Source organism: Equus przewalskii, chromosome 4, assembly GCF_037783145.1.
Source record: "Equus przewalskii isolate Varuska chromosome 4, EquPr2, whole genome shotgun sequence".
NCBI lineage: Eukaryota > Metazoa > Chordata > Mammalia > Perissodactyla > Equidae > Equus > Equus przewalskii.
The window spans coordinates 15703209-15729951 of record NC_091834.1 but is presented as its reverse complement, the minus strand read 5'-3'; the positions used below and the strand labels follow the sequence as shown (position 1 = coordinate 15729951).

Genomic DNA, 26743 nt, shown 5'->3' with positions numbered 1-26743 from the left:
TAAGGTGGCAAGGAAGAGCCCACATGAGGCAGAAGAGAGCCAGAAGCAAAGGAACAGCCTGGAACCCATGTCCAGAGCTGTGATGTGGCCCCTGGGCCATGTCACACCCTGGGCACCTCACCAGCCAGGTCCACAAGCAAACCCACCACCCCCTCAGACCCACCCCTCATATGGGACCCTGGACTGTGACCTGCCACCCAGGAGCTGTCTAACCCGACACCCGCCAAAGCCTTCACCACAGGGAGCCCCCATCCTGGGAGTTTGGTGAAAGCCCTGTGCTCCTACTCCGCGTCTCCTGAGGCCTCTCAGTGCGCCCAGGAACGCCACTGTGACCCACACCAGGGCTCGTGAGGCTGAGGCCAAGCAGGTGGGGTGAGGGAAGCCCTGCTGTCAACAGCAAGCTTTGTGGGGGCCGGGGAGGACTGTGTGTGGCCCAGGTGACCCCCACACACAGAGGGAAGCACAGGATAGCTTAGGGCTCAGTTGTAGAGTCAACCTGGCAGGCTTCTTCCAACCCCAGCTCAGCCACTGACCATCTTCCTGACTTTAGCCATGTTACTTAGCCTCCCTGAGCCTCAGTTTCACTGCCTATAAATGGGGTTTGTAATACTTATCCAATAAGGTGGCTAAGAGGACCAAGTGAGGTGGCACGTATTCGCCCCTGGCAAGTGCCTGGCACATGGTAGGGGCTCAGGGACTCGAAGCCCCCGACTGCTAGGTGCCGGGCAGAGCTGAGCACAGCACCCATTTCTATGGATCGACTCGCAGGGGCCACGTGCAAAACGCCCACAGCTGGTGCTCCTCAAGAACGCTGGAACCAGCTCCCTATTGTAATAGCAAATGCTTTTAGGACAAAAGTAATCAAAATGTCAGGCACTTGGCACCCGACAGGAGCTGCAGGCCAACTCCCACATCTGGCATCCTGCTGTCCCCAGGGCTGGGCGGTAAACGAGGCAGAAACACAGATTTCCACACACAGCCCCCACCTGTTAACTCCCCAGCCCCAGCTCAGGCTGGAGACAAAACCAAGGTGTCCTCACAAGGAAGCTGCTGTCTACATGGCATCACAGAACCAGGGTGACAGCAGGGTCTGTTTTTCCCAAGCATCCCCAGTCACCCAGGGCTCCCCACGTCACCCCTTTGGTCTGGCTCCAAGAGCACCCTGCCTCCAGCTCCTGGGGTGCTGCACACACGCTTAAAGAAGATGCAGCCACAGTCCACATGGGAGAGGGAGGCAAAGAGCCCGGAAGCCAGACAGACCTCCCCCATCAGACTTCTTCTCCTGCAGGGCAGAAGGTTTCCCAACTCAGCTGGGGTGGTCATGGGCCCCCTGCCTTCCTTCTAGTTGCTCCACCTGCACCTGTGCTCCCAGGCGATGCAGCGCTGCATTTGGAAACCCCGCTAGCAGCCACCCCTTAACCCCAGCTGGCTGCAGGGCAGGGCCAAGAGCTACAACCTCAGATAAGCATCAGGCGCCCAGATCTTCCATCACCGATCACCCTGGGGACAGGCTGCCTTCCGCCCTGGTGCTCACGGCCATAGGGACCTCCCCCCAACTCCCACTTTGGATCCGTCCTCTGCATCTCACATTGTCCTTTTCGGTGGTTTCCTCCCTCGTTCTTAGAGCACAGCCACCACTGCTCCCTAAGAAAGGGTACCCAGGAAACAAAAGGTGGAGATGGTAGGGAAAAGCGTTCTAGAATTCTGAAGTCCCCATGCCCTGGTGTCCAGGGCTGCCGTGGGGACGCCTGAGGCTGCAGCTCCTCATCTCCCATGCAGAGCCCATTTCGGTCTCTCTGGACACGTGGACACGTTTCTCTTTGCTTCCACAGCTTGGCTACTTCCCGGCTCGCGCCAGGCGCCAGGCGAGCCCTCTCCGTCTGCAAATTGCCACCCCTGCCCAAGAAATGTCCCTGAATTTCTCCCTCCATCTCCCTGTTCCCTCTAGAACTCCTGCCACCCGGGTGTCAGACCCGTTGGCTGGCTCTGCCCTTCTGCTCCCAGCTCTGTCTTTCTGCTTCCTGGGAGGTTTCCTCAGCGTTCATCTTCCAACTCTTCCGTTCTCTGTCTCATTTCCTCACTTCTGAGGGCTCTCTCTGGGTTCTGGAGCTTCCTTCTCTGGCTTCGCGGGTATGGCACTTGCCTCTCTAAAGTATGACGATGACGTTTGGGGCTTTCCTCTTGCTGCACGGTCTCGGGTTGCCTAATTCTATCTTGGCCTTCGTGTCAGAGCTCTTCATCAGATGTCCCTTCTTGGATGCTCATGACAGGGAGGGGATCACAATGGGTAGGTGCTTGGGGCCTGGGGGAAGGGCCTGTCCCAGAGCTTTCCGGGGGGTCTGCAGGGCCCTCCTCGGGGAGCCCATGGCTGTGCCTCATCCCTCAGGAAGGACAGCTCAGGCCCCCGCCCTGGAGACCACCCTCCTGGAGCCAGTGGAAGGAGCAAGCAGGCACCCTCTGCTTTCTCCAGGCCCCCACTCTGGGTACGGGGCCCACATACACATGTGTGGGGAGGCCCTGACACTCAGTCTCAGCAGCAAATCTCGATGCTGGTCTGGCGCTTGAAGCCCCAGACCCCAGATGCTTCTCAGACGGGCCTCCGGGGCCCATGCGGCAGGCCCAGGCCTTTGGAGGCCTTTGGGATATAAATCAGCTGCTCCCGGCTCCCCTTTCAGCAGGTGTGTGAGGTCAGTGCCCACCTGCTCTCTGACTCCCAGACGCGCCCCCTGGCTGCCCCACTCCTGTCCTCAGGCCCTGGTGCTGGATGTCTGTTTGATCTCCTCAGCAAGACTGTAGCGAGTGACAGAGCACAGGGAGCTCCCAACCCATCCTCCCTGTCCCCCACGCCTGTGTGCCCACTCTGGGCCGGTGTCGGGCCACCTTCTCCAGAAGCTTCCTCACCACTCACTGAGGAGAGAAGGAGCCTGGTCAAGCCTGAGCCCCCAGCACCCATTCCTGGTAAACACAGGGACTTCGTTCCATTTGGTTCAGCAAATGGTTCCCCCACACCGACTACATGCCAGGTCAAGGCAGGGACTGTGGACATGAACACTGCCCCCAAGGAGCCATTGTCTGCTGGGGAAATGGGCATAGAAGCCCCTAGGACAGCCATCAGGGACAGAGAGGGGAAAGGGATGAAGAGGCTGAGCAGGCCCAGGGCTCCTGGGGACGGTGGGGGCTCCAGGGAAGCATGGTGGATGAGACCCACCAACAGAGTGCCAGGGTGAGACAGGAAGCGGGGGGAGGATGGCACAGCCCATCAGTGACTTCCAAGGAGGTAAAAGGACATATTGAGGCTTGATGCAAAGTGTGATCACAGGAGATAAAAACCTTGGAAGCTTCTAGAATATGGAGCCCTCTGCAGTGAGGCATTGCCAGCACCCAGTAGAAACTAGTGGGATTCACTTTCTCCGGGGTCCACTGGCCCTGACTATAGACCTAGTCCTTGCTGGTGCTGTGAGAAAGACCCCAAAATGACGATTTCCACCCAGAATGGGACCGTGAAGAAAGACAGGCACCCCAGGGCAGGACACCAACCCCGTTCAGGAAGGGGAGTGGGTGCCGGGGGCTTCCCAGAGATACAACCACACTCAGAGGAGCAGGGAGACACAGCCTGGGTCGTTCAGTATGGGAGTGCTAGAATGTTCACTGAGGGAGAAGGGGGATGTGAGGCTGGAAAAGGGCCTCAGTGCATGGGGAGCACAGACACCGTGGGCAGGGTGTGGATAGGGCATGGACACAGCGTGGACAGGCCGTGGGCAGGGTGTAGGCAGGCCTGGTGGCTGAGCAGTGGCACTCACACAACGAACTCTGACAGGTTGCACCACTTCCAGGCGTCCACCTCGTGCATCCTGTCAGCGAAGGCCTTCCCGCATCGGGGCAGCATCTCCAGCATGCGCGTCTCGTTGCAGCCCACCACTGGGGTACATCCCCCTGGAGAGAGGACAGCCATGAGCACTCCACTGCTGGGAGGGTTTGGTTTGCAAGCGTGACTCTTGAAAGCCCTCCTGCTGACGTTCTCCCACAGGCAGCTGGGGTCTTCCTCCCTCACCCTGGCCTCCACATGACCCAGGAAGTTGAAGCCAACACAGAAAGGGGGAACAACATGGGAGTGTCCCACTGAGACAGGACCCAGAGGGCCATGTCCTCCCAATGGGACATGGAAGGAAGAAGTCAAGGGGAGGGCAGCGGGCAGAGGACGCATGTCCTGGGGGTGAGAGGGCCAAGGGCAGACAGGCTGCCACGTAGGGTAGGGGAGAGGGAAGGGTCGATCAGGGACGGCAAAGGGGCTCCACTCCTACTCGAGGGTCGAGGGCGCCTGCAGTGTGTCCTGAGAAGTTTCTGAGAGTCTGGTGACAGCCCAAAGCCTCAGGGGTAGCAGTGGAGGCCCCATGGTGTTGAGGACCACCTGTCCCGTCAAAGCAGCCCCTCAGACTCCAAGAAACCCAGGGCTGAGGTGCTGCAGGGACCCGTGTTCCAGCAACAGGGGCCAGTCCCTCGGACACTCTCGACGTCTAGCAGGGTCTCTTCCCCAGGATTTCCAGTCACCCCTACTGACCTCTGCCCCCAACACATCCCATCCCCTCCATCACCAGGAACACCCACCTGTCTGTCCTCAGGACCCACCCATCCACCCTCCCTGGACACCCGATTTCCTGGGGTCAGGTCCGCCAGCTTGTAAACCCCTTCCGTGACTCTTGGCTTTGGCTCCCATCATATAATCAAGAGAAAGCCCTACTGTGAGCATCCTGGTGTGTGTCCTGGTGTAAGTGTATGTGGGTATGCATATCTATGTGTAAGTGTGCATGTGTGTGTTGCGTAAGTATGTATGTCTATGTGTGTGTATGTGTCTGTGGTGGGGAGGGAGGTGTATCTGCCCTGCCATGTGTATCCTGGTGTGTATACCTGGTATACCTATGAGTGTATGTATATCTATGTGTGCATACTTCCCTGCTGTGTGTATGTGTATGTTATATGTGTATATGTATGTGTGTATCAATGTCTATGTGTGTGTATATGTACACTGCTCTGTCGTGCGTGTCTTGGCAGATGGCACTGGGATGCAGAAGAAATCCCAGGGAAGGAAACGGGAGAAAAGCCCAAGCCCCAGAACTGGGCACCCCTAGGCTCACACCCAAGCTTCACTGTTCACCAGCTGGACCTCAGTTTACCCATCTGTGAAATGGGGGAAACAGGCCCTGCCCCACAAGGGGCTTGTGCTGACTAGAGTTAGTCATGTGCCTACAGAGGCTCCCATGACCATGGTGTTGTGACTGTAGATGGAGGCCAGAGGTCCTGTCTCTCCCCCAGAACAGCTGCTTTCCAGCCTCCCGACCACTCTCTATGGTTTCTTGCACTTGAAATGCCCTTCACCCCCATGTTCACCTGTTCCCCCAGCACACCTGCAGGCTGGCTCATCAGAAAGCCCACAAAGCCTGATTCCACCCTGGAGACAGGCTCCGTCCCACTCGGGGCCGCAGCCCCTCTGTCTGAGCCCCTGGCGCACTTGCCTCTGTCCACAGAACAGCCAGGTGCTCATTTCTGTGGCTGCAGCATGGGCCTCCCTGAAGGTGCCCACGTGGCACCACCACTGCAGCCCTCAGGAAATTGCCATAATCAACTTTCCAAGGAAGATGGGCAGCTCACAGCCAAAACCCAAGTAAGTATAACCTCGACAGAAAGCCCTTCGGGAATGGCAGAGACAGAAGCCATCAAATGGAACATCAAATGGAGACCATTATTCAAGAAAACCGACTCCATCTCATAAGAACAGTGAGAGTCTGTGACATTTGAGCCACGACCTGCAGCCATCCCCCCACCTCCAGTCATGGAGTGCTCCTCCAGGTGGATGCAACCTCAAGAGGGGATGGTCCTCTCTGCTCCAGCTCCCAGTCTAGGGCCACATTTCACCCAGTAGGGGCAGGCCTCCAGTATTTCTCATTCCCCAAGCTCTGGGTTGCAGAAGCTCTACAACTGAGGGGGCAAGAGAAGTGGGGCTCCCTTCCCCACCAAGCCCCACTTCCAAGTGGATCCTCTACCTCAGGCCAAGAATTTTGGGGCTCTGATCACCCGGCCCCAGCTCACTGATATGGCAGAGGCTCCACACCAGGAGAGGCAAGCCAAGGAGACTAGGAATTATGACCCAACAGAGCTCACTCATAAGGTAGGGGGTCACTGCTGGAAGCAGGCCACCGTCCCACCCCTCAGGCCCACTACAGTGGCATGGGGTTCCTGGCTGCAGAGAGGTGGACCATAAGGACAAACAGATATCTTCACAGCTCTGGCAGAAGGGACTGGCTTTATTTGGAACGGAGAAGGATAGACCAAGCAGAAGTTGAACAGAGAGAACCAGGAAAAGAGACAACCAAGAAGATCCCTGTTGGGGTTGCCTTTATCCCTGGAGGCCCTGAGGGCGGTGTGCAGACCCCAGCCTGCACCCACTCAGGAACACTCAGCATAGGACATGAGGACAGTGTGAAAGCACTCCCCAAGCCAAACTCACATCCACCAGCAAAGGGTAGACGGCTCCTAGCTCTAGGTACTTCAGCACCACTTGTGAACGAGCACTGACGGAGCCAGGGCTACACTGAGCCAGGGCAGAATCCTAGGAAGCTTGGCATAAAAATAAAGTGACATTTATCTCAGGCCTGTGAGACTGTGCATATGCCCGAGGCTGTGCCCCTCCAGTGGCTGAAGAGGGAATTTCTAAGCTGCCAGTCTCAGGCAAAACTTGGAGCAAAACTGTAAACTTGCTGAACTATAAGTCTCCAAACTGTATATACAACTAACTGTAAAGGGTGAAATCTAACTGGCTAAGGGGGCTTAAGCACAACCTTCGACCACTAAGTGGTTTATACCAACCCAGGAGTCAGACTAAAAGATTTTATAAAAGGGAAAAAAATCTTAACAAGGATCTCCCAGACCACACACTGTGGGAGTAACACAGTTACAGACTTAGCTGCTTAACAAACAAAACAATGACAAGCACCAGGGATGACCAGTACCCAGAGTTGCTACAATATCTTACCTAAAATGTCCAATTTCAACAAAAAAAACAATTATGAGACATGGGAAGAAACAGGAAAGTGTGACCCATATACAGGGACAAAAGCTGCCTTTGAGGAAATCCAAACGTTAGCCTTCACAGTAAAAAACTTCAGAGTACCTATTATAAATATGTTCAAAAACCAAGAGGAACTGAATTTAAAGAAGTAAGAGAAGGTATGATGACAATGCCTCATCAAATAAAGGACATCAATAAAGAGATATAAATTATTTTAAAAGAACCAAATAGAAATTCTGGAATTGAAAAGTACAATCATTGAAATTAAAAATTCACTAGAGGAACTCAAGAGTAGATCTGACTTGGCAGAAGAGAGAATCAGGAAACTTGAAGATATTATCAGTAGAGATTATGCAATTGGAAGGACAGAAAAAAAAAAAAGAATAAGGAAAAATTAACAACAGAACCTCAGAGAAATGTAGGACACCATTAAGTGTGCCAACATAGGTGTAATGAGAGTACCAGAAAGAGAAGAGAGAAAAGAGCAGAAAAAATAATCAAAAAAATAATGGCTGAAAACATCCCTAATTTGATGAAAAACTTTAATCTGCACATCCAAAGAAGCTCCACAGATCCAAGTAGGATAAACAGAAAGATAGCCATACCCACACACACCATCCTAAAAATGTCGAAAGACTAAAAAATCCTTGAAAACAGAAGAGAAAAAAGGTTCAGGAGGGAACCACAATGTGGCTGAGAGCTGACTTCTTGTAAGAAACAATGGAGGCCAGAAGGCGTGGGATGATATACTCAAAGTGCTGAAAAAAACAACTGTCAATCAAGAATCTTCTATCCAGCAAAATTATCTTTCAAAAATGAAGGTGAGATAAAGATATTCCCAGATAAACAAAGCAAAACCATTGCTAGCAGACCAACTTACAAGAAACAGTAGGGGCCAGCCCCGTGGCCAAGTGGTTAAGTTCACGCATTCTGCTTCGGCCGCCCAGGGTTTTGCTGGTTCAGATCCTGGGTGTGGACATGGCACCGCTCATCAGGCCATGCTGAGGTGGCATCCCACATGCCACAACTAGAAGGACTCACAACTAAAATATGCAACTATGAACTAGGGGGATTTGGGGAGAAAAAGCAGGAAAAAAAAAGAAGATTGGCAACAGTTGTTAGCACAGGTGCCAATATTTAAGAAAAAAAAACAGTAAAGGGAGCTCTTCAGGTTTCAAGTAAGTGATGCCAGACAGTAGTGTGAATGCACGTGAAAAATTAGTGCACTGGTCAAGGTAATTATGCAACTATGAAACACAGAATAAAGACAAACTTCTCCTCATATCTTTTCTTAACTGACTTTTCAGGTCATTTATAAAGCAATATGTAAATGATTGTATAGTCGGTACTACAACAACACACATAAATGTAATACCTTCTTTACAATAACTGCACAAAAGAAATGGATGGGAGGGAAGATGTACTGAAGCGAGACGATAACTTCGATATACAAGATGAATGAAGAAAATCAGAAATGGCAAATAACAGGGTTAATCTAACAAACGCTATAAATATATACTTGTTCTCCTTTCATCAGCTTATTTCAAAAACATAAAATTGCATAAAGTAATAACTTTAACAATGTGTTGTTGGGTTTACAACATATACAAACATGTAGATGTAATATATATAATAATGATGGCACAAAAGGAAGGAGGGGATAGATAAATATAGGAACAACATTTCTCTATCTCACAGCACTTACACTAGCATAAACAGGAAACAGATTCTGATAGGTTAATGTATACAGAAAGCTGTAGAGCAACCACTAATAAAATAAACCAGAAAACACAGTGAAAAAAAATCATTAAAGGAATGAAAGTGTTCCACTACAAGATATTCACTTAACAAAAAAGCATTATAAGAGGAATAAAAAAACAAAAAGGACATGAGACTTTTTTTAAAAGCCTTAATAGATTTAAAAGGATTTAAATTCTTGAAGTATGTCCCCTGGCCACAAGAGAATAAAATAAGAAATCAAAAACAGAAAGAATTTTGGGAAATTCACAGGTATGTAAAAACAACATATTCCTAAATAACCAATGGGTCAAAGAAGGTTTCACAAGGGAAATTAGATAGTACTTTGAGATGAATGAAAATGAAGATACAACATATCAAAAGCTAAGTGATGCAGCTAAAGCAGTGCTTAGAGACAAATTTATAACTGTAAACCTATATCAAAAAAGAAGAACTCAAATCAGTTCCCTAATCTTCCACTTTAAGACACTGGAAAAAGAAGAGCAAACCAAACCTAAATAGAACAGAAGTAAGTAAGAAATAAAGATTAGAGGAGAAGTTAATGAAATAGAGAGTAGAAAAACAATAGAGCAACAAATCCAAAGGTTGGATCTTTTAAAAGATCAACAAATTGACAAACCTTTAGCTAAACTGACCAGGGGGGAGAAAAGAAAGAAGATGCAAATTGCCAAACCAGGAATGAAAGAGAGAATATCACTACTGACCTTACAGAAACAAAAAAGATTCTAAGTGAATACTATGAACAATTGTATGCAAACCAATTAGGTCATACAGATGGACAAATTACAGGTAAGGCGCTGTTGTCCACAGCAGCAAAGGGCAAGGAATGACAGGTACCGCCAAGGCTACTTGGTTGTTTAAGCAATCAGAGTACATTGATAAAGGGAAACAGAATGAGGGGCAGGGATAAAGGGGAACAACAAATCGGTACTTACAAGATCCACACCACACTCAACCGGGGAAGTCCCAATAGTTTCTATGGCAGGTGGGAGTGCCGATTGTCCAGTCTGAGGCAAAGCATCCTTTCCTCAGTGAGACTTCCAATTGTTCTCTGCCTGTGACTCCCTTTTATCCTGAGGTTTCTCTAGGTTCTGACTCAGGGTTTCAGACATTTGGATACTTTGAGTTATTTCTTCTTGTTCCCACGGATGGGGTGCTTCTATCTTTTTTGTTCCCATGGACGGGATGTTTCTAAAGTCCAGTCAGGTGCCCGTCGGGGTGGCCAGGCCAGACAAGGAACATGACGCAGGACATATTCTTTGTAACTTGTGCCTTAGAGTCAGGGCCGAAGTGGCCCTGAGCCCAGATACATCCCTTCACGTAGGGCCCAGGCCCAGTGTCCTTGGAAGGTGAGGAGGTCAATGAACTCTGTACAAGCACTTGTTAAGGGCCGAATTGTGTTCCCTGAAAAGTGTGTACCCCAGAATATAACCTCATTTGGAAATAGTGTCTTTACAGAGGTAATCAAGTTACAATGAGGTCATTAGGATGGGCCCTAATCCAATATGCCTGGAGAAATCTGGACACACACAGACACACACAGAAGGAAGATGATTGAAGACACACGGGGAGAAGATGACCATGTGAAGATGGAGGCAGAGACTGGAATTACAGTGCCACAAGTCAAGGAATGCCTGGGGCCACTAGAAGCTAGGAAGAGGCCAGCAAAGGTACACAGCACTGCAAACACTTTGCTTTTGGACTTCTGGCCTCCAGAACAGTGAAAGAATAAATTTCTGTCATTTTAAGCTTCCCAGTTTGTGGTTCCTTGCTATAACAGCCCTAGGAAACTAGTAAAGACACAAACTACTGAGACTGATTCATGAAGAAAAAGAAAATCTAAATAGACCTATAATAAGTAAAGATATTGAATTAGCAATTTTAAAACTTCCCACAGAGAAAATCTCAGGCCCATATGGTTTCACTAGTGAATCCTACCAAATGTTTAAAGAAGAATTAACAGAAATCACTCACAAACTCTTCCAGAAAATAGAAGAGTAAGCAACACTTCCCCACTTTACAACTCATTATATGAGGCCAGTATCACACCAGTACCAAACCCTGGTACTAAAACCAGACAAAGATATCACAAGGAAAGAAAACTACAGACCAATATCTCTTATGAATATAGATGAAAAATCTTCAATAAATACTAGCAAGCTGAATCTAGCAACAAATAAAAAGGATTATACACATGACCAAGTGGGGTTTGTCCAAGTGGTTCAAGACACAAAAATCAATCAAGGTAACACACCACATGAATAGAATAAAGGAGGGAAACCACCATATCATCTCAATTGATGCAGAAAAAGCATCTGACAAAATCCAATGCCATTTTATGATTTAAAAACACTAGATAAATTAGAAATAAATGGAATTGCCTAAACATAATACGGACATTTATGATAAACCCACAGCTAACAATATACTCAATAGTGAAAGACTGAAAGGTTTTTGCCTAAGATCAGGAAAAAGACAAGGATGCCTGCCTTCATCACTTCTATTCATCATAGTACTGGAATTTCTATACAGAGAAATTAGGCAAAAAAAAGAAATAAGATGCATTCAAATTGGAAAGGAAGAAGTAAAACTATGTCTATTTATAGATAACATGATCTTATATGTAGAAAACCCTAAGGAATCCACACCAAAAAAACTATCAGAGCTAATAAACTAATTTATAAAAGTTGCAGATACAAAATTAACACATAAAAATAAGTTGTACTTCCATATACCAGCAATGAGTAATCCAAAAAAATTAAGAAAACAACTCTAATTACAATACTATCAAAAAGAATAAAATTCTTAGTAATAAATTTGACAGAAAATTATAAAACTTGTACTCTGAAAACTAAAAATCATTATTTAAAGAAATTGAAGAATATCTAAATAAATGGAAAGACATCTCACGTTGATGGACTGGAGCATTTAATATTGTTAAAATGTCAATACTACCTAAAGTGATCTACAGATGCAGCTCAATCCCTATCAAAATCACAGCTGGCCCCTTGCAGTAATTGATAAGCTGGCCCTAAAGTTTATATGGAAATACCAGGGATCCAAAATAGCAAAACAATTTGAAAAAGAAGAAAAAATTGGGGGACTCACACATTATAATTTCACAACTTACAATAAAGCTACAGCAATTAAGACAGTGTGGTACTGGTATAAGGATAGACATATAGATCAATGGAATAAAGTTGAGAGTTCAAGAATAAACCTTCATATTTAGAAAAAAATTATTTTCTACAAATGCACCAAGACAATTCATTAGGAAAAGAACAGTGTTTTCAACAAATGGTGCTGGAACAACTGGATATACACACACACACGAGAATAAAGTTAGACCTCTTCCTCACACCATACACAAAAATTACCTCAAAACATATAGTACGAGGGCTGCTGGGAAGATGGTGGTGTAGCCAGACTCTGAACTCACCTCCTCCCATGGACACAACAAATTTACAACTACCCTTGGAATAATTACCCATGAGAGAGAACCTGAAACTGGATAAAAAGAACCCCCACAACAAGGGACAGTGCTGACTGAAGTGGAAGAGACAGAAATTCCTTTCTGGAGAGGAAAAAGCCACATTCTAGCCATGGTGCTTCATGGCTGGCAGTAATCTTAAGGTACAAAGCTTTCCCTGGAGGAGCGGGGAATCTGAGCAGGAGAGCTTTGCCATTATAAGCAGCTTTTGAACTCAGCACAACCAAGACAAGTATCATAATATCTGGCTTTGGTGGCTATTAAATACAATGGGTAATACCCCCAGGAAAGCTATGGAGCATAAGAGAAAGAAAAGCCTCCTCTTAAAGGGGCTACACATAAATTCACCTGATTCAGAAGGCAACCTAAAATCACCAGAAAGAAAGGCGCACAGTCCTTTGGTAAAAAGAGACTCACTTGATAGGCTCTGGGCACATCTTGGCAAGGCAGGAGGTGGCTGGGACCACCTCCCCAGGGACTGAGACATTGGTGGCAGCCATCATTGTGATCTAGTACAGGCGTGCTGACACAGATGCTGGCAGATGCCATTGGAGTTCTTCCCCTGGCCTGTTAGCACAGCGGTCTGCCCCGCCCACTAGAATGCTGATTTAATCCAGTTCAGCCAGAGCAGACAGCCCACCCTATGGACTGGCCCCACACAACAGCAAGCCCTCGTGCAACTTGTGGGCCTGCATAGGCAGGCTGTGTGGGACCTCTGCAGTTGAGTGAGTGGGTACGCCTCTGTGGGGCAGGGCATGCACAAGGGGCAGGATTGCATTGGCAGAGTATGTGGGACTTCTGCAGCAGGGCAAGTGGGTCCACTTCAGTGGGTTAGGGCATGCACATGGGGCAACACTGCATTCATGGGGTGTGTGGGCCTCCAGGCGATGAGGTTTGTAAGCTGCAGCAGACTTGTGCTTTTCAAACAGCCACATAAAGGATAGGCCCCACTTTTCAACACCTGAAACAACTGTGTCCTGCCACACCTGGAGCTGGCCCCACTCAATTGCACTCTTGAGAGAGCTGACAACAGCTTTGCAGGCCAGAGGCCTACAGCAATTGTAAGCCCCTGTGCCTGGCAACCAGACATACAGGGGGCCTACTCATTTAACAGAAAAACTGTAACAGGAATGGGCTATTAGACAGCTGTGCTGGGGTTCTCCTCCCCCAATAAAGTGATTGAAGAGACAGTAGCAGCTGCACACAGCTGAGCATTACAACTAGCCAGCCAGGGGTACAGCCTGGCATCCACATACACCTGCACAAAGAGCAACCCTACCACAACAGAAGGACACATGTAGCCCACACGGGTACCCCTGGAACATTTGGAACTGCTGACGAGGGAAGCACACTGATGGGCCTCATAAGGCATCTCTTACATAAGGCCACCTCTCCAAGATCAGGAGACATAGCTAATCTACCTAATACATAGATGTAAGCTCAGAGAAAAGGGCAAAATGAGGAGACAAAGGAATATGTTCCAAAGAAGGGAAGAGGACAAATCCTCAGGAAAAGAACTAAATGAAACAGAGATAAACAATCTCCCTGATAAAGAATAAAAACTTATAGTCATAAGATGCTTGCTGATCTTAGGAGAAGAATGGGTGAATATAGTGAGAATTTCAAGAATTGGAAAATATAAAAAAGAACCAGTCAGAACTGAAGAATATAATAATGGAAATCAAAAATTCACTAGAGGGAATCAATAGCAGAGTAGACGATCCAGAACATATCAGCAAGCTAGATTAGAAGAAATGACCCAAGCTGAACAGAAAAAGAAAAAAGAAAAGAATGAGAACAGCCTAAGACCTCTGAGACAATATCAAGTGCACTAACATCTGTAATATAGGTGTCCCAGAAGGAGAAGAGAGAAACAAAAGGGCAGAGAATCTAACTGAAGAAATAATAACTGAAAACTTTCCTAACTTAAGAAAGGAAACAGACGTCCAGGTACAGGAAGCACAGAGAGCACCAAACAAGATGAACCAAAAGAGGCCCACACCAAGACATATTATAATTAAAATGTCAAGAATTAAAGATAAAGGGAGAATCCTAAAAGCTGCAAGAGAAAGTCAACAAGTTTACATACAAGGAAATACCATAAGGCTATCAGCTGACTTCTCAGCAGAAACCTTTCAGGCTAGAAGGGAGTGGCACAAGATATTTAAAGTGCTGAAAGGAAAAAACCTACAGCCAGGAATACTCTACCCAGCAAGGTTATCACTCAGAATGGAAGGAAAGATAAAGAGTTTCAAGGCAAGCAAAAACTAAAGGAGTTCATCACCAATAAACCAGGCTTACAAAAACTGCTAAAGGGACTTATTCAAGTGGAAAAGAAAAGAACACAAGTAAGAATAAGAAAATTATCAAAAGAAGAAAAAAAAAAAAAACAAGGGGCCAGCTCAGTGGCATAGTGGTTAAGTTCTTGTGCTCTGCTTCGGTGGCCCAGAGTTCACAGGTTCAGATCCTGGGCATGGACCTACACACAGCCCATCAAGCCATGCTGTGGTGGCATCCCACATATAACACGGAAGAAGACTGGCATAGATGTTAGCTCAGGTATGATCTTCTTCAAGCAAAATGAGGAAGATTGGCAACGCTCAGGGCTACTCTTCCTAACCAAAAAACAAAAAAACAAACAAAACAAAACAATAATATCACTGGTAAAGGGAAATATAGAGTAAAGGCAGCAGATCAACCACCTATGAAGCTAATATAAGGTCAAAAGACAAAAGTACTAAAATTATCTATTTCCATGATAAGAGGGTGACAGATACACATGCACAAAAAAGAGGTTAAATACGATATCAAAAACATAAAGTATGGGAGAAGGGAAGTAAAAGAGTAGGGCTTTTAGCAAGAGGTCAAACTTAAAAGACAATCAAGTTAATATAGATTATTATCTATGTAAGTTATTATATATGAACCTCACAGAAATCACAAACCAGACACCTATAACAAATACACAAAAAATTAAGAGAAAGAAACCCAAATATAATACTAAAGAAAGCCATCAAACCACAAGAGAAGAGTGCAAAAGAAGAACAGAAAATAACTACTAAAACTCCCAGAAAAAAAGTAACAAAATGGCAATAAGCACATACTTATCAATAGCTACTTTAAATGTCAACGGACTAAATGCTCCAATCAAAAGACATAGGGTGGCTGACTGGATAAAAAGCAAAACCCATATATATGCTGCATACAAGAGACACAATTCAGACCTAAAGACACTCACAAACTGAAAGTGAAGGGATGGAAAAAGATACTCCCTGCAAATGGCAAAGAAAAGAAAGTTGGGATAGCAATACTTGTATCAGAAAAATAGACTTTATAACAAGAGAAAAAGAAGGGCACTATAGAAAGATAAAGGGAACAATCCAACAAGAGGCTATAACACTTGTAAATATCTATGCACCCAACATAGGGGCACCTAAATATATAAAGCAATCATTGACAGACATAAAAGGAGAAATAGACAGCAACACAATAATAGTTGGTGACTTTAACACTCCACTTACACCAATGGATAGATCATCCAAACAGAAGATCAACAAGGAAGTATTGGTCTTAAATGTCACTTTAGACCAGATGGACTTAGTAGATATATACAGCACATTCTATCCAAAAACCACAGAATAAACATTCTCTACAAATGCACATGAAAAATTATCCAGGACAGATCAGATATTAGGGCACAAAACAAGTCTCAATAAATTTAAATAATACCAAGCATCTTTTCTGACCACAATGGTATAAAACTAGAAATCACCTACAGGAAGAAAATTGGAAAAGCCACAAATACGTAGAGATTAAACAAAACGCTACTGGACAGCGATTGGGTCAATGAAGAAATCAAAAAATACCTGGAGACAAATGAAAATGAAAATACAACATGGCAAAATTTATGGGATACAGCAAGATCAGTCCTAAGAGAGAAGTTTATAGCAATATAGGCCTACTTCAACAAACAAGAAAAATCTCAAATAAACAATCTAACTGTGCACCTAAAGGAACTGGAAAAAGAAGAGCAAACAAAGCCCAAAATCAGTAGAAGGAAGGAAATAATAAATATTAAAGCAGAAATAAATGAAATAGAAACTAAAAAAAGCAATAGAAAAAATCAACAAATCCAAGAGCTGGTTCTTTGAAAAAATAAACAAAATTGACAAACCTTTAGCCAGACTCACCAAGAAAAAAAAGAGAGAAGGCTCAAATAAATAAAATCAGATATGAAAGAGGAGAAATTACAACTCAGAAATACAAAAGATTATAAGAGAATACTATGAAAAGCTATATGCCAACAAATTGGATAATCTAGAAGAAGAGGATAAATTCTTAGAATCATACAACCTTCCAAAATTGAATCCAGAAGAAACAGACAATTTGAACAGACCAATCACCAGTAAGAAGGTCAAAATAGTAATCAAAAAATAAGAGTCCAGGACCAGACAGCTTCCCTGGTGAATTCTATCAAACATTCAAAGAAGACTTAATACCTATCCTCAAAGTCTTCCAAAAAATTGAAGAGGAGGGGAAGCTTCCTAACTCATTCTACAAGGCCAACATTACCCTGATACTAAAACCAAACAAGGGCAAAACAAAAAAATAAAATTACAGGCTAATATCACTGATAAACATCAATGCAAAATTCCTCAACAAAATACTAACAAATTGAATACATTACAAAGATCTTACACCATGATCAGGTGGGACTTATTCCATGGATGCAGGGATGGTTCAACATCTGCAAATCAATCAACATGATACACCACATTAAGAAAATGAAGAATAAAGATCACATGATCATCTCAATAGATGCAGAGAAAGCATTTAACAAGATACAGCATCCATTTATGATAAAAAAAAAACTCTCAATAAAATGGGTATAGAAGGAAAGTACCTCAACATAATAAAGGCCATATATGACAAACCCACAGCCAATGTCATACTCAGTGGAGAAAGACTGAAAGCCATCCCCTCTAAGAATTGGAAGAAGACAAGGATGCCCACTTTCACCACTTTTAATTGCAAGTCTTAGCCAGAGCAATCAGCCAAGAAAAACAAATAAAAGGGATCCAATTTGGAAAGGAATAAGTGAAACTGTCACTATTTGCAGATGACATGATTTTACATACAGAAAATCCTAAAGAATCCACCAAAAATTTTTTAGAAATGATAAATGAATACCGTAGAGTTGCACAATATAAAATCAACATACAAAAGTCAGTTGGTTTCTATACACTAACAATGAAGTAGCAGAAAGAGAAATTAAGAACACAACCCCATTTGTACTTGCAACAAAAAGAGTAAAATAAGTAGGAATAAATTTAACCAAAGAAGTGAAATATCTGTACACTGAAAACTATAAAACATTGTTGAAAGAAACTGAAGAAGACACAAAGAAATGGAAAGATATTCCACGCTCTTGGATTGGAAGAATTAACATAGTTAAAACGTCTATACTTCCTAAAGCAATCTACAGATTCAATGCAATCCTTATCAAAGTTCCAACAACATTTTTTACAGAAATAGAATAAAGAATCCTAAAGTTTATATGAAACAACAAAAGACTGAGCACAGCCAAGGCAATCCTGAGAAAAAAGAACAAAGCTGGAGGCATCACAACCCCTGATTTCAAAATATACTATAATGCTATAGCATCAAAACAGCATGGCACTGGCAGAAAAACAGACACACAGATCAACAGAACAGAACGGAGAGCCCAGAATTGAACCCACACATCTATGGACAGTTAATTTTTGATAAGGGAACCACGAACATAAAACAGAGAAAGGAAAGTGTCTTCAGTAAACGGCGTTGGGAAAACTAGACAGCCACAGGCAAGAGAATGAAAGTAGACCATATCTTGCACTATACACAAAAATTAACTCAAAAAGGATAAAAGACCTGAACGTAAGACCTGAAACCATAAAACTTCTAGAAGAAAACATTGGCAGTATGCTCTTTGGCTTCGGTCTTAGCAGCATTTTTTCAAATACCATGTCTGACCAGGCAAGGGAAACAATAGAAAAAATAAACAAATGGGATTACATCAGACTAAAAAGCTTCTGCAAGGAAAAGGAAACCAGGAACAAAAAGAAAAGACAACACACCAACTGGGACAAAATATTTGCAAATCATATATCTGACAAGAGGTTAATTTCCAAAACACATAAAGAACTCATACAACTCAACAACAAAAAAACAAACTCGATCAACAGGCATTTTTCCAAAGAAGATATACAGATGGCCAACAGGCACATGAAAAGACATTCAGCATTACTAACTATTAGGGAAATGTAAATCAAATCTACAATGAGACATCACCTCACACCTGTCAGCATGGCTATAATTAACAAGACAAGAAATAACAAGTGTTGGAGAGGATGTGGAGAAAAAGGAACTCTCCTACGGCTGATGGGAGTGCAAACTCGTGCAGACGCTATGGAAAACAGTGTGGAGAGTCCTCAAAAACTTGAGAATAGAACTACCATACAAGCCAGCTATTCCATTGCTGGGTTTTTATCCAAAGAAGATTAAAACATGAATGTATAAAGATATATGCACCCCAATGTTCACTGTAAGATTATTCACACTAGCCAAGACTTGATAACAACCTAAGTGCCCGTCAAGGGATGAACAGACAAGGAAAATGTGGTATATATACACAGTGGAATACTACTCAGCCATAAAGAAAGATGAAATCTTGCCATTTGTGACAAAACGGATGGACCTTGAGGGTATTATGCTAACCGAAATAAGTCAGAGGGAGAAAGTCAAATACCAAATGATCTCACTCATAAATAGAAGATAAAACCAACAAACAAACATATAGATACAGCGATTAGATTTGTGGTTGCCAGAGAGGAAGGCGGGAGGGAGGAGGGCAAAAGAGGTGACTGGGCACGTGTGTATGGCGATGGATGGTAATTAGTCTGTGGGTGGTGGACATGATGTAATCTAGACAGAAATCAAAACACAGTAAGTACACATGAAATTTATATAATGTTATAAACCAATGTTACTTCACTAAAAAACATTAAATTGAAAACAAACATATAGTAAATCTAACTGTAAAAGCTAAACTAGAAGAAAATACAGGAGCAAGTCTTTGTATCCTTGTACAAGACAAAGCCTTCTTATAGATGACACCAAAAGCAGAAGAAAAAAATACATAAATTGGACTGCATCAAGTTTTTAAACTTTTGTGCTGCAAAACATACCATCAAAAGAGTGAAAAGACAACCCACAGAATAGGAGAGAATGTATAAAAATCATACTTCTGGTAAGGAACTTGTATCTAGATTCTATAAAGAACTCTTACAACCTCATAAAAAGAAATAACTCTTTTAAAAACAGGCAAAGGATCTGAAGAGATATTTCTCCAAAGATATACACATGACCAACAAGCACATGAGAAGTAACCAACATCGTTAGCCATAAGTGAAATGCAAGTCAAATCCACAATCAGACATCACTTCACATCCACTAGAATGGCTATAATCAAACTTTAGAAGTGTTGGTGAGGATGTGGAGAAACTGGAACCCTCATACACTGCTGGTGGGAATGCAAAATGATGCAGCTATGTTGGAAAATAGCTTTGTAGTTCCTCAAAATGTTAGAGAGAATTACCATATGACCCCACAATTCCACTCCTAGATATAGACCACTTATGTTCACACAAAAACTTGCACAAGGATGTTCACAGCAGCATTATCCATAATAGCTAAAGATGGAAACAGCTCAAATGTCCATCAACTGATAAATGAATAAGCAAAATGAAGTATATCTTTTTAATAGAATATTATTTTTCCATAAAAAAATAAAGTGCTGATACAGGCTGTGACATGGATGAACCTTGTAAACACTATGTTAAGTGAAAGATGCCACTCACAGAATAACACATACTGTATGATTCCATTTACAAGAAATCTGCAGAACAGGCAAATCTATAAAGGTAGAGTACAGATTAGTGGTTGCTTAAGGCTAAGGAGATTGTGGGAATGGGGTGTGGCTGCTAATGGGTAAGGAATTTATTTTGGGGTGATGAAAATGTTCTCAAATTGATTGTGGTGATGGTTGCAAAACTGTGAGTATACTAAAAAAACATTGAACTGTGTACATTAAACGAGTGAATGTGTGGTGCATGAATTTTATTTCAAAATCCTTTATTAAAAAATAAAAACTTTTTGGGGCCGACCCAGTGGTGCAGCAGTTAAGTTCGCACGTTCCGCTTCTCAGTGGCCCAGGGTTCGCCGGTTCAGATCCCAGGTGCAGACATGGCACCACTTGGCAAAAAGCCATGCTGTGGTAGGCGTCCCACATATAAAGTAGAGGAAGATGGGCATGGATGTTAGCTCAGGGCCAGTCTTCCTCAGCAAAAAGAGGAGGATTGGCAGTAGTTAGATCAGGGCTAATCTTCCTCAAAAAAATTTAACTAATTAAACAAAATAAATAAAAACTTTTTCCAAGATTCAAAAGGTGAAAGAAAATATCATTAGTACACTCAAACTTCAAATAATATTTAAGGGTGTCCTTCAGGGAGAAAGAAAATAATATCATAAGTAAATGTGGATCTTCACAAAGGAATGAAGAGCGCTAGAAATTGTAACTACGGGAGCAAATACATAAAATTTGTTTCTCAATATTTAAATCTCTTTAAAAGATAACCAACTGTGAAAACAAAAATAATAATGTATTTATAACTTAAGTTTAAGTAAAACGTATGACAGCAATAGCATAAAGGTCAGAAATGGAAGGTTCTTGTGCTACATGAATTGTTATAATATCACTTACAGATAGACTGTGGTAAGTTAAAGATATATACTACAAACCCTAAAACAACCACTAAAGTAATAAGAGGAATTACAGCCAATTAGCAGGAAAAAAAAGAAAACACAAAGATAAAATGGAATAATAAAAAAAAAAACACTAAGTCCAAAAGAAAACAAAAAGAGAGAGAAGAGAGGAAAAAACCTGATGGTATGATGATAGATTTAAACCTAACCACATCAATCAATAATCAGATGGAAAGTAAATGGTCTGAGAACCCTAATTAAGAAGCAAAGATTGTTAGATGAGATCGAAAAGCAAAACCCAATCAGAGGCTACTTACAAGAATCCTACTTCTAAAAGACTCAAGTAGATCCAAAGTGGAAGTGTGGGAAAAGATATACCAGGCTACCACTAATCAAAAGAAGAGGGAGTGGCTATGCTAATACTGGATGAAGTATATTTCAGACAAAGGATGTACCTGAAATATAGAGGGTCTTTTCATAATGATAAAGGGCTCCATTCATCAAGAGGACACAGCAATGCTAAACACGTATGCACCTGATAACCGAACATCAAATACACAAAGCAAAAATGGATGGAACTGCAGGGAGAAAACTGCAAATCCACAGTTACAGTTGGAGAAGTCAGTACTCCTCTCTCAGTAATTTACAGAGCAATAGACAAAACAATCAGTAAGATTATAGGAAACATGAACAGTGGAGGTCTACAGGGTACAGACAGGAGGCCAGTGGAGCCAGGGTGGGCGTGAACAGTTGGCGGAAAATGGGAAGAAGTGACAGTGGAAGGTGGACCCAGAGCCAGACTGGTGCAGGTGCACAGCCCTCTGAGCCTATTTAAAGCCTGACAGAAGGCAGAGGTGCCTTCAACCTTAGCATTCCTCCACTGAACCCAAACTTGGCCGCGGAGCTTTTGAATCATGGGATCCCACACAAGCAGCAACCAAGACAGAAGCTGACACCCTCTGAGGAGAAGTCTTGCCATTTCTGCAGGAAAGATGGGCAACGTCCTTCTGAAGCTTAACCACACAAGCCACCAGACGCCTGGCCCAGCTCCCTTGCAGTCACTGATTTGCTGTGTGGCTCTGGGCAGGCCCCTTCACCTTTCTGGGCCTTTGTCTCCCATTAATAAAGAAGCGTGATTCTGATTCTGGGTGTTTTCACTGGTAGTCATGCACCTGTGAAATCTCTTTCAACTTGTCACCATGTGGCCCCAACCACCTACTTGCATCACTGCTGCCCTCAGCCCCCTGCTGCCCCACCCGCACACTGCTCTGCCAGGACCCTCTGGCTGCCCAGTCTCCTCCATGGATCAGACTGTCCGTCATCAGGACAGTCTCCTTTCCAGGCTCCAGCAGCTCCGGCTTCTGTGCTCCCCAGGCTGTCAATTCGGTTCTATTTTAATATAGCTCTCAACTTTGACGTCTCTGAAGGAAACAATAATTGTAATAAAAGGCTTTTGAAGGTAGAACAAAGCCATTCCTCTCTGAGGCTGGTGCGGAGCATGTGAACGAGCCCACCCCTCCATCTCACCCACCCAGAGGGCTCTGGGTTTAGGGGGCTCCATTCCAGCCCCAACTCAGCATGACCACGTGAGTCAGAGGAGGGGCTGACTGGGCTGCACACCACACTTGCCCAGCCCATCACATGGAAGTCCCCGAGGCGGGGACCGAGACTTCGTGTTTGTTAAACACATCCTCCTCCTCTCCCCCAGTGGGGTGATTCCAATGTGCTGCGGAGACTGAGAACAAATGGTGGAAAGCAACACTTGTCTGTGTGACGTGCACGCAAGTCACTTGGAGATCTTGTTCAATGCAGGCCTGAGGCGCCAAGATGCTACTCCCTGACAAGCTCCAGGTGATGCAAAGCCAGAGGACCACCCTCCAAAGAGGAAGAGCCAGAACCTGGAGTCCGCCTCCCTTTCCCCATCTGGAAATGGAACTGTGACCCTTGCCTGGCAGCTCCTTGCCCTACTTCCTTCCCCTTCAGTCCTGACCGGTGTCCACTGAGTGCCTTGTCCTACAGGAGACTGAGCCCCAGGACAGCCTGACAGCTCAGGGACTTAAAGACAGAACCACTGTGGCCAGGGAGGGTCATCCACCTACTCAGTAACACGGTGGGGGCCACACCCAGGACACGTGCCCGCAGAGCTGCCCCCAGTGGCACGTCACCCCAATCCCATCTCAGTTTGCACAAAGACAGCTCAGGCCCATCTCCTTGCTGTGGGCCTTCCCAGTACAAGCCTCCCCGTTCCCTTCCTTCTCACCCAGCAGGCATTTCTGTGCACCTCCAGGGCTGGGCTCTGCACCAAGTCTGGGGTATGGGCCGGCATCTATCCTGGGGGGGCCTGGAAAAGCATTATGCCTCCTGACCGCACTCCCTGTTTAAAGTGTAAAGCCCAGAGGAAAAGCGACTTTCCCACAGCCAAACAGAGGCAGCATGAGCCGGGGTATACCCGGGGCAGGCGATCCTCCCTCCACCACCCTGCCCAGCTGCACCTGCCCAGCCAGCTAGCAGGAAGGCAGCCCTGTGTCCAAGGCTGTGCTGGCCTGGCATCGGTGACTCTGTGGAGCACAGGCCCCTGGGGGCATATTGAGGCAGATGATGAGGAAGACAGCCCGTGCTCCTTTCTCCCATCACCACCCTGTCCCAAAGGCACCTTTTCCCTTTCAGCTCACCAATGGGCTCCTCACCATGGGCTCTGAAGGCCCACCTGGTGCTCTCCATGTCCAGCCCTTGTGTCCATCCTTGAGCCTGGCCTTGCCATTCCCTGACAGGATGGTCTCAGCATCCTATGTAGGTCTCCCAAGCAGCACCAGCCACATGGGCATAAGCCAAGCAAGTCCCACATTGTCACCCCCTGCTAGCTGCAGCCATGCCTCCCAGCCATGGTCACCTGGACCTGGCTTATCTAGACCACCTGAACCCCCCAGACCTGGACCTGGACCCCCAGATCCTTTCAGCCTGCCCCGATCACCACCTGTCAGATCACTAAGACCCAGCCCAGCACTTCCTCTTTCTCCTCCTCTCCATGAACCCCCTTTTTCCTCTCCCTTCCTCCTCGTTCCTCCTGGACCAGAACGTCCATGTGCCCCAGAATCTCCACCTACCCAGTGCAGCAGGGGCCTTGCCAGGGCTGGTTGAGAGTGAGCCATCAAGGACCAGGGGGATGCTGTGAGGATGCCCAGGCACTAGGCAAGCACCATGCCACACCTGTCAGACCAACTACAAGTGCCCTGGGGTGGGAGGCCCATTCCAGCACCTTTTCCAATGCACACTCGGCTTAAGAGGCCCCCAGCAAAGCCCGACAACCCACCCAGTGTCCTAACAGCAGGATAAAGACACAGATTCCTGACAACACCAAGAAAGTGGGTCGCTCCCACTCAAGCTAAGGCTGCATTAGTACAGGTCTCAGGAATTAAATCAAAATAGAAAACCATTTCAGTTGGTTCCATCAGAGAAACAAAGAAAATACAGGACTGTGTTTCTTTCGTCTCGGGGACTTCCAGACTCCGGGAGATGATAAACAGCCAAACAGATGCATTTCCAAGAGAAAGGCCTTTTCTGGCCAGTCATCTGGAAATGAAATACAGGAGCTCTCATCCTCCTTGGACGGAAATGAGCAGCAACCAGACCACAGAGTCGCCAGGCTCTGCAGCGGCGGGCCATTGCCAGTCTGGCCTCAGGACGTTGTGGTTTCTAGAACCCCCAGTCCCTGCAGTCTGGGCAGTTCCCTCCCCACTCTGGAACTCAGTTTCCATATCCATAAAAGGAGGAGGGGTGTCAGATGACCTCCAAGGCATCTCTTGGCCAACCACCTCCTTGCAGTCACTGTGACATTGAGGTACTTGATACCCAGCGCTGCACCTGGGCCCACTTGAGTCCACAGAATCCAATGTGACAGGAGGTGGCTCAGCATCGGGACAGCTTTATTCTTACCACTGATAAAAACAGTGGCAGTGCCATGTTCACACACACACACACACACACACACGGGCACTCTGGCCAGGGTGCTGTAAGTGAGCCCCCGGGGCACAGTTGCTGACAGACTCACACGCCCACGGGACGTGTGCAGGCATTGGAGGGTACCTTCCCACACACCCCTTTGTTTAAGCTTGAACCCTTTCGCTCCACACTCCCAGGCCTGGCACAGGGTTATGGAGACCGAACTGCTTGGATCAAACTGATGGTCACAGCAGCCCTTTACAGGTTACTATTCCTGCATCTCCACTGCAATTGGGGAAACTGAGGCTAGGGGCCAGTAAGTGCCTTACAATCTTGAGGTTAAGAACCTGCAAAGGGAGGTAGGTGCCCAGGATTCATGCCCAGACCCAAGGGTCCAGTCGAGAGCCAGGCACAGAGGCAGAGCCCTGGCTGAGCAGACTTTTGTTGGACCTCACCACCCCAGGGCCCTGCAGCGTGGCAACTGCTTCTGAATTAGGATTTGGAATTCTCAAAGAAGCTCTCGAGGCCAGCACCTTCCCTGCTGGGGAACCAGTCCTTGACGGGCCTCTGTGGTCAACAGCAGCCAGCCCCCATGCTGGGCCCGCTCCCCAGGTGGCCAGGCCCCCGACTCTGCACAGCCCAGAGGCAGCTCAGGGATGGCAGGGTGTCAGGATCCAGAGCAGAGACAGTTGGCAGCCGTGGGACCCTCCTTCTAGACACAGCAGCCTCGAGGCTGATGTGGCCCCAGGCCCACCTCTGACAAATCAGCGTGTGACCAGGAGCAGATTTGGCCTCTCCCGGCATCTCCCTCACTCAGTCAGCAGCCAATTCCTGAGGCCCTTGCTCTGACAGGCCGGCACTAGGCTGGGTCTGCTGAGAGGCTACCTGGCCTCACCCTGGCAGGGGAGCCTGTGCCCATGCTCCACGAGAGGGGGCAGTGGGACCAACAAGACCGGACGAGATGGCCTTCCAGTACTGCGCTGATGTGAACCCAGGATTATTAACGCAGATTTCTGCGCAGGGTCTGCCTTTGGTCCTTCTCAGTTCCATGTTGGAGGCAGGTGAAGGGAGCCTCAACCTCCCTCAGCACAAATTGAAGGATTCTCCTTCTATTATAGGGACCTAAACCTCCACCTGAGGGACCCTGTATTTGGAGCTTGCTGAAATCCAGATCAGCATGCTCCTGATTTCTGGGCACCACACAAACATCCACCCAACCCTGGGGCTCTAACCCTGGGCTGTGAAATGAAGCCACGCTTTCTCCACCCAGATGTCTCCACAGAAAGGAAACCTGGAGTTGGGGATGCCAACGGGCTGATCCAGCCTTTTCCCATCTCTATAACCAAATTCCAAGTCATCAAAGCTGACAAGGATATTGCCCAGAGGCCCAACTTTGCATCTTACAACCAGGGAAACTGGGGCCAGTGAGGGCAAGAGAGCATCCCAAAGGACCCAGGGACAGTGGCCCTCATGGACAAGCCCTGAGCCCTCTGATTCCCAGGCCAGTTTTCCCAGAGTCAGCCAGGCTCAACTCCCAGCCTCAGCAACCCCGAGCCCTCCCCAAACAGGCACACTCTCTTACTTGTTCTTGGATATTCTATTTGGTAAGATTTCTCAAAACAAGCTTTTAATTCAATCCATTCCCAATTCGTCAGCAACGTGTCCTCCCTGGAGCTGTCTGTTCTTGCTGG

General features: G+C 45.9%; 1 protein-coding gene across 2 annotated transcripts in view; it reads right to left on the bottom strand.

The window, feature by feature from the left end:
* The window catches only part of RAMP3 (receptor activity modifying protein 3), a 30424-nt gene that overhangs the window by 2482 nt on the left and 1199 nt on the right, over positions 1 to 26743 (bottom strand). For both annotated transcript variants that reach the window (XM_008527726.2, XM_070615530.1), the window contains exon 2: positions 3801 to 3933. In XM_008527726.2, the coding sequence (XP_008525948.2) occupies positions 3801 to 3933 (133 nt within the window). The remainder of the gene's footprint in view (positions 1 to 3800; positions 3934 to 26743) is intronic.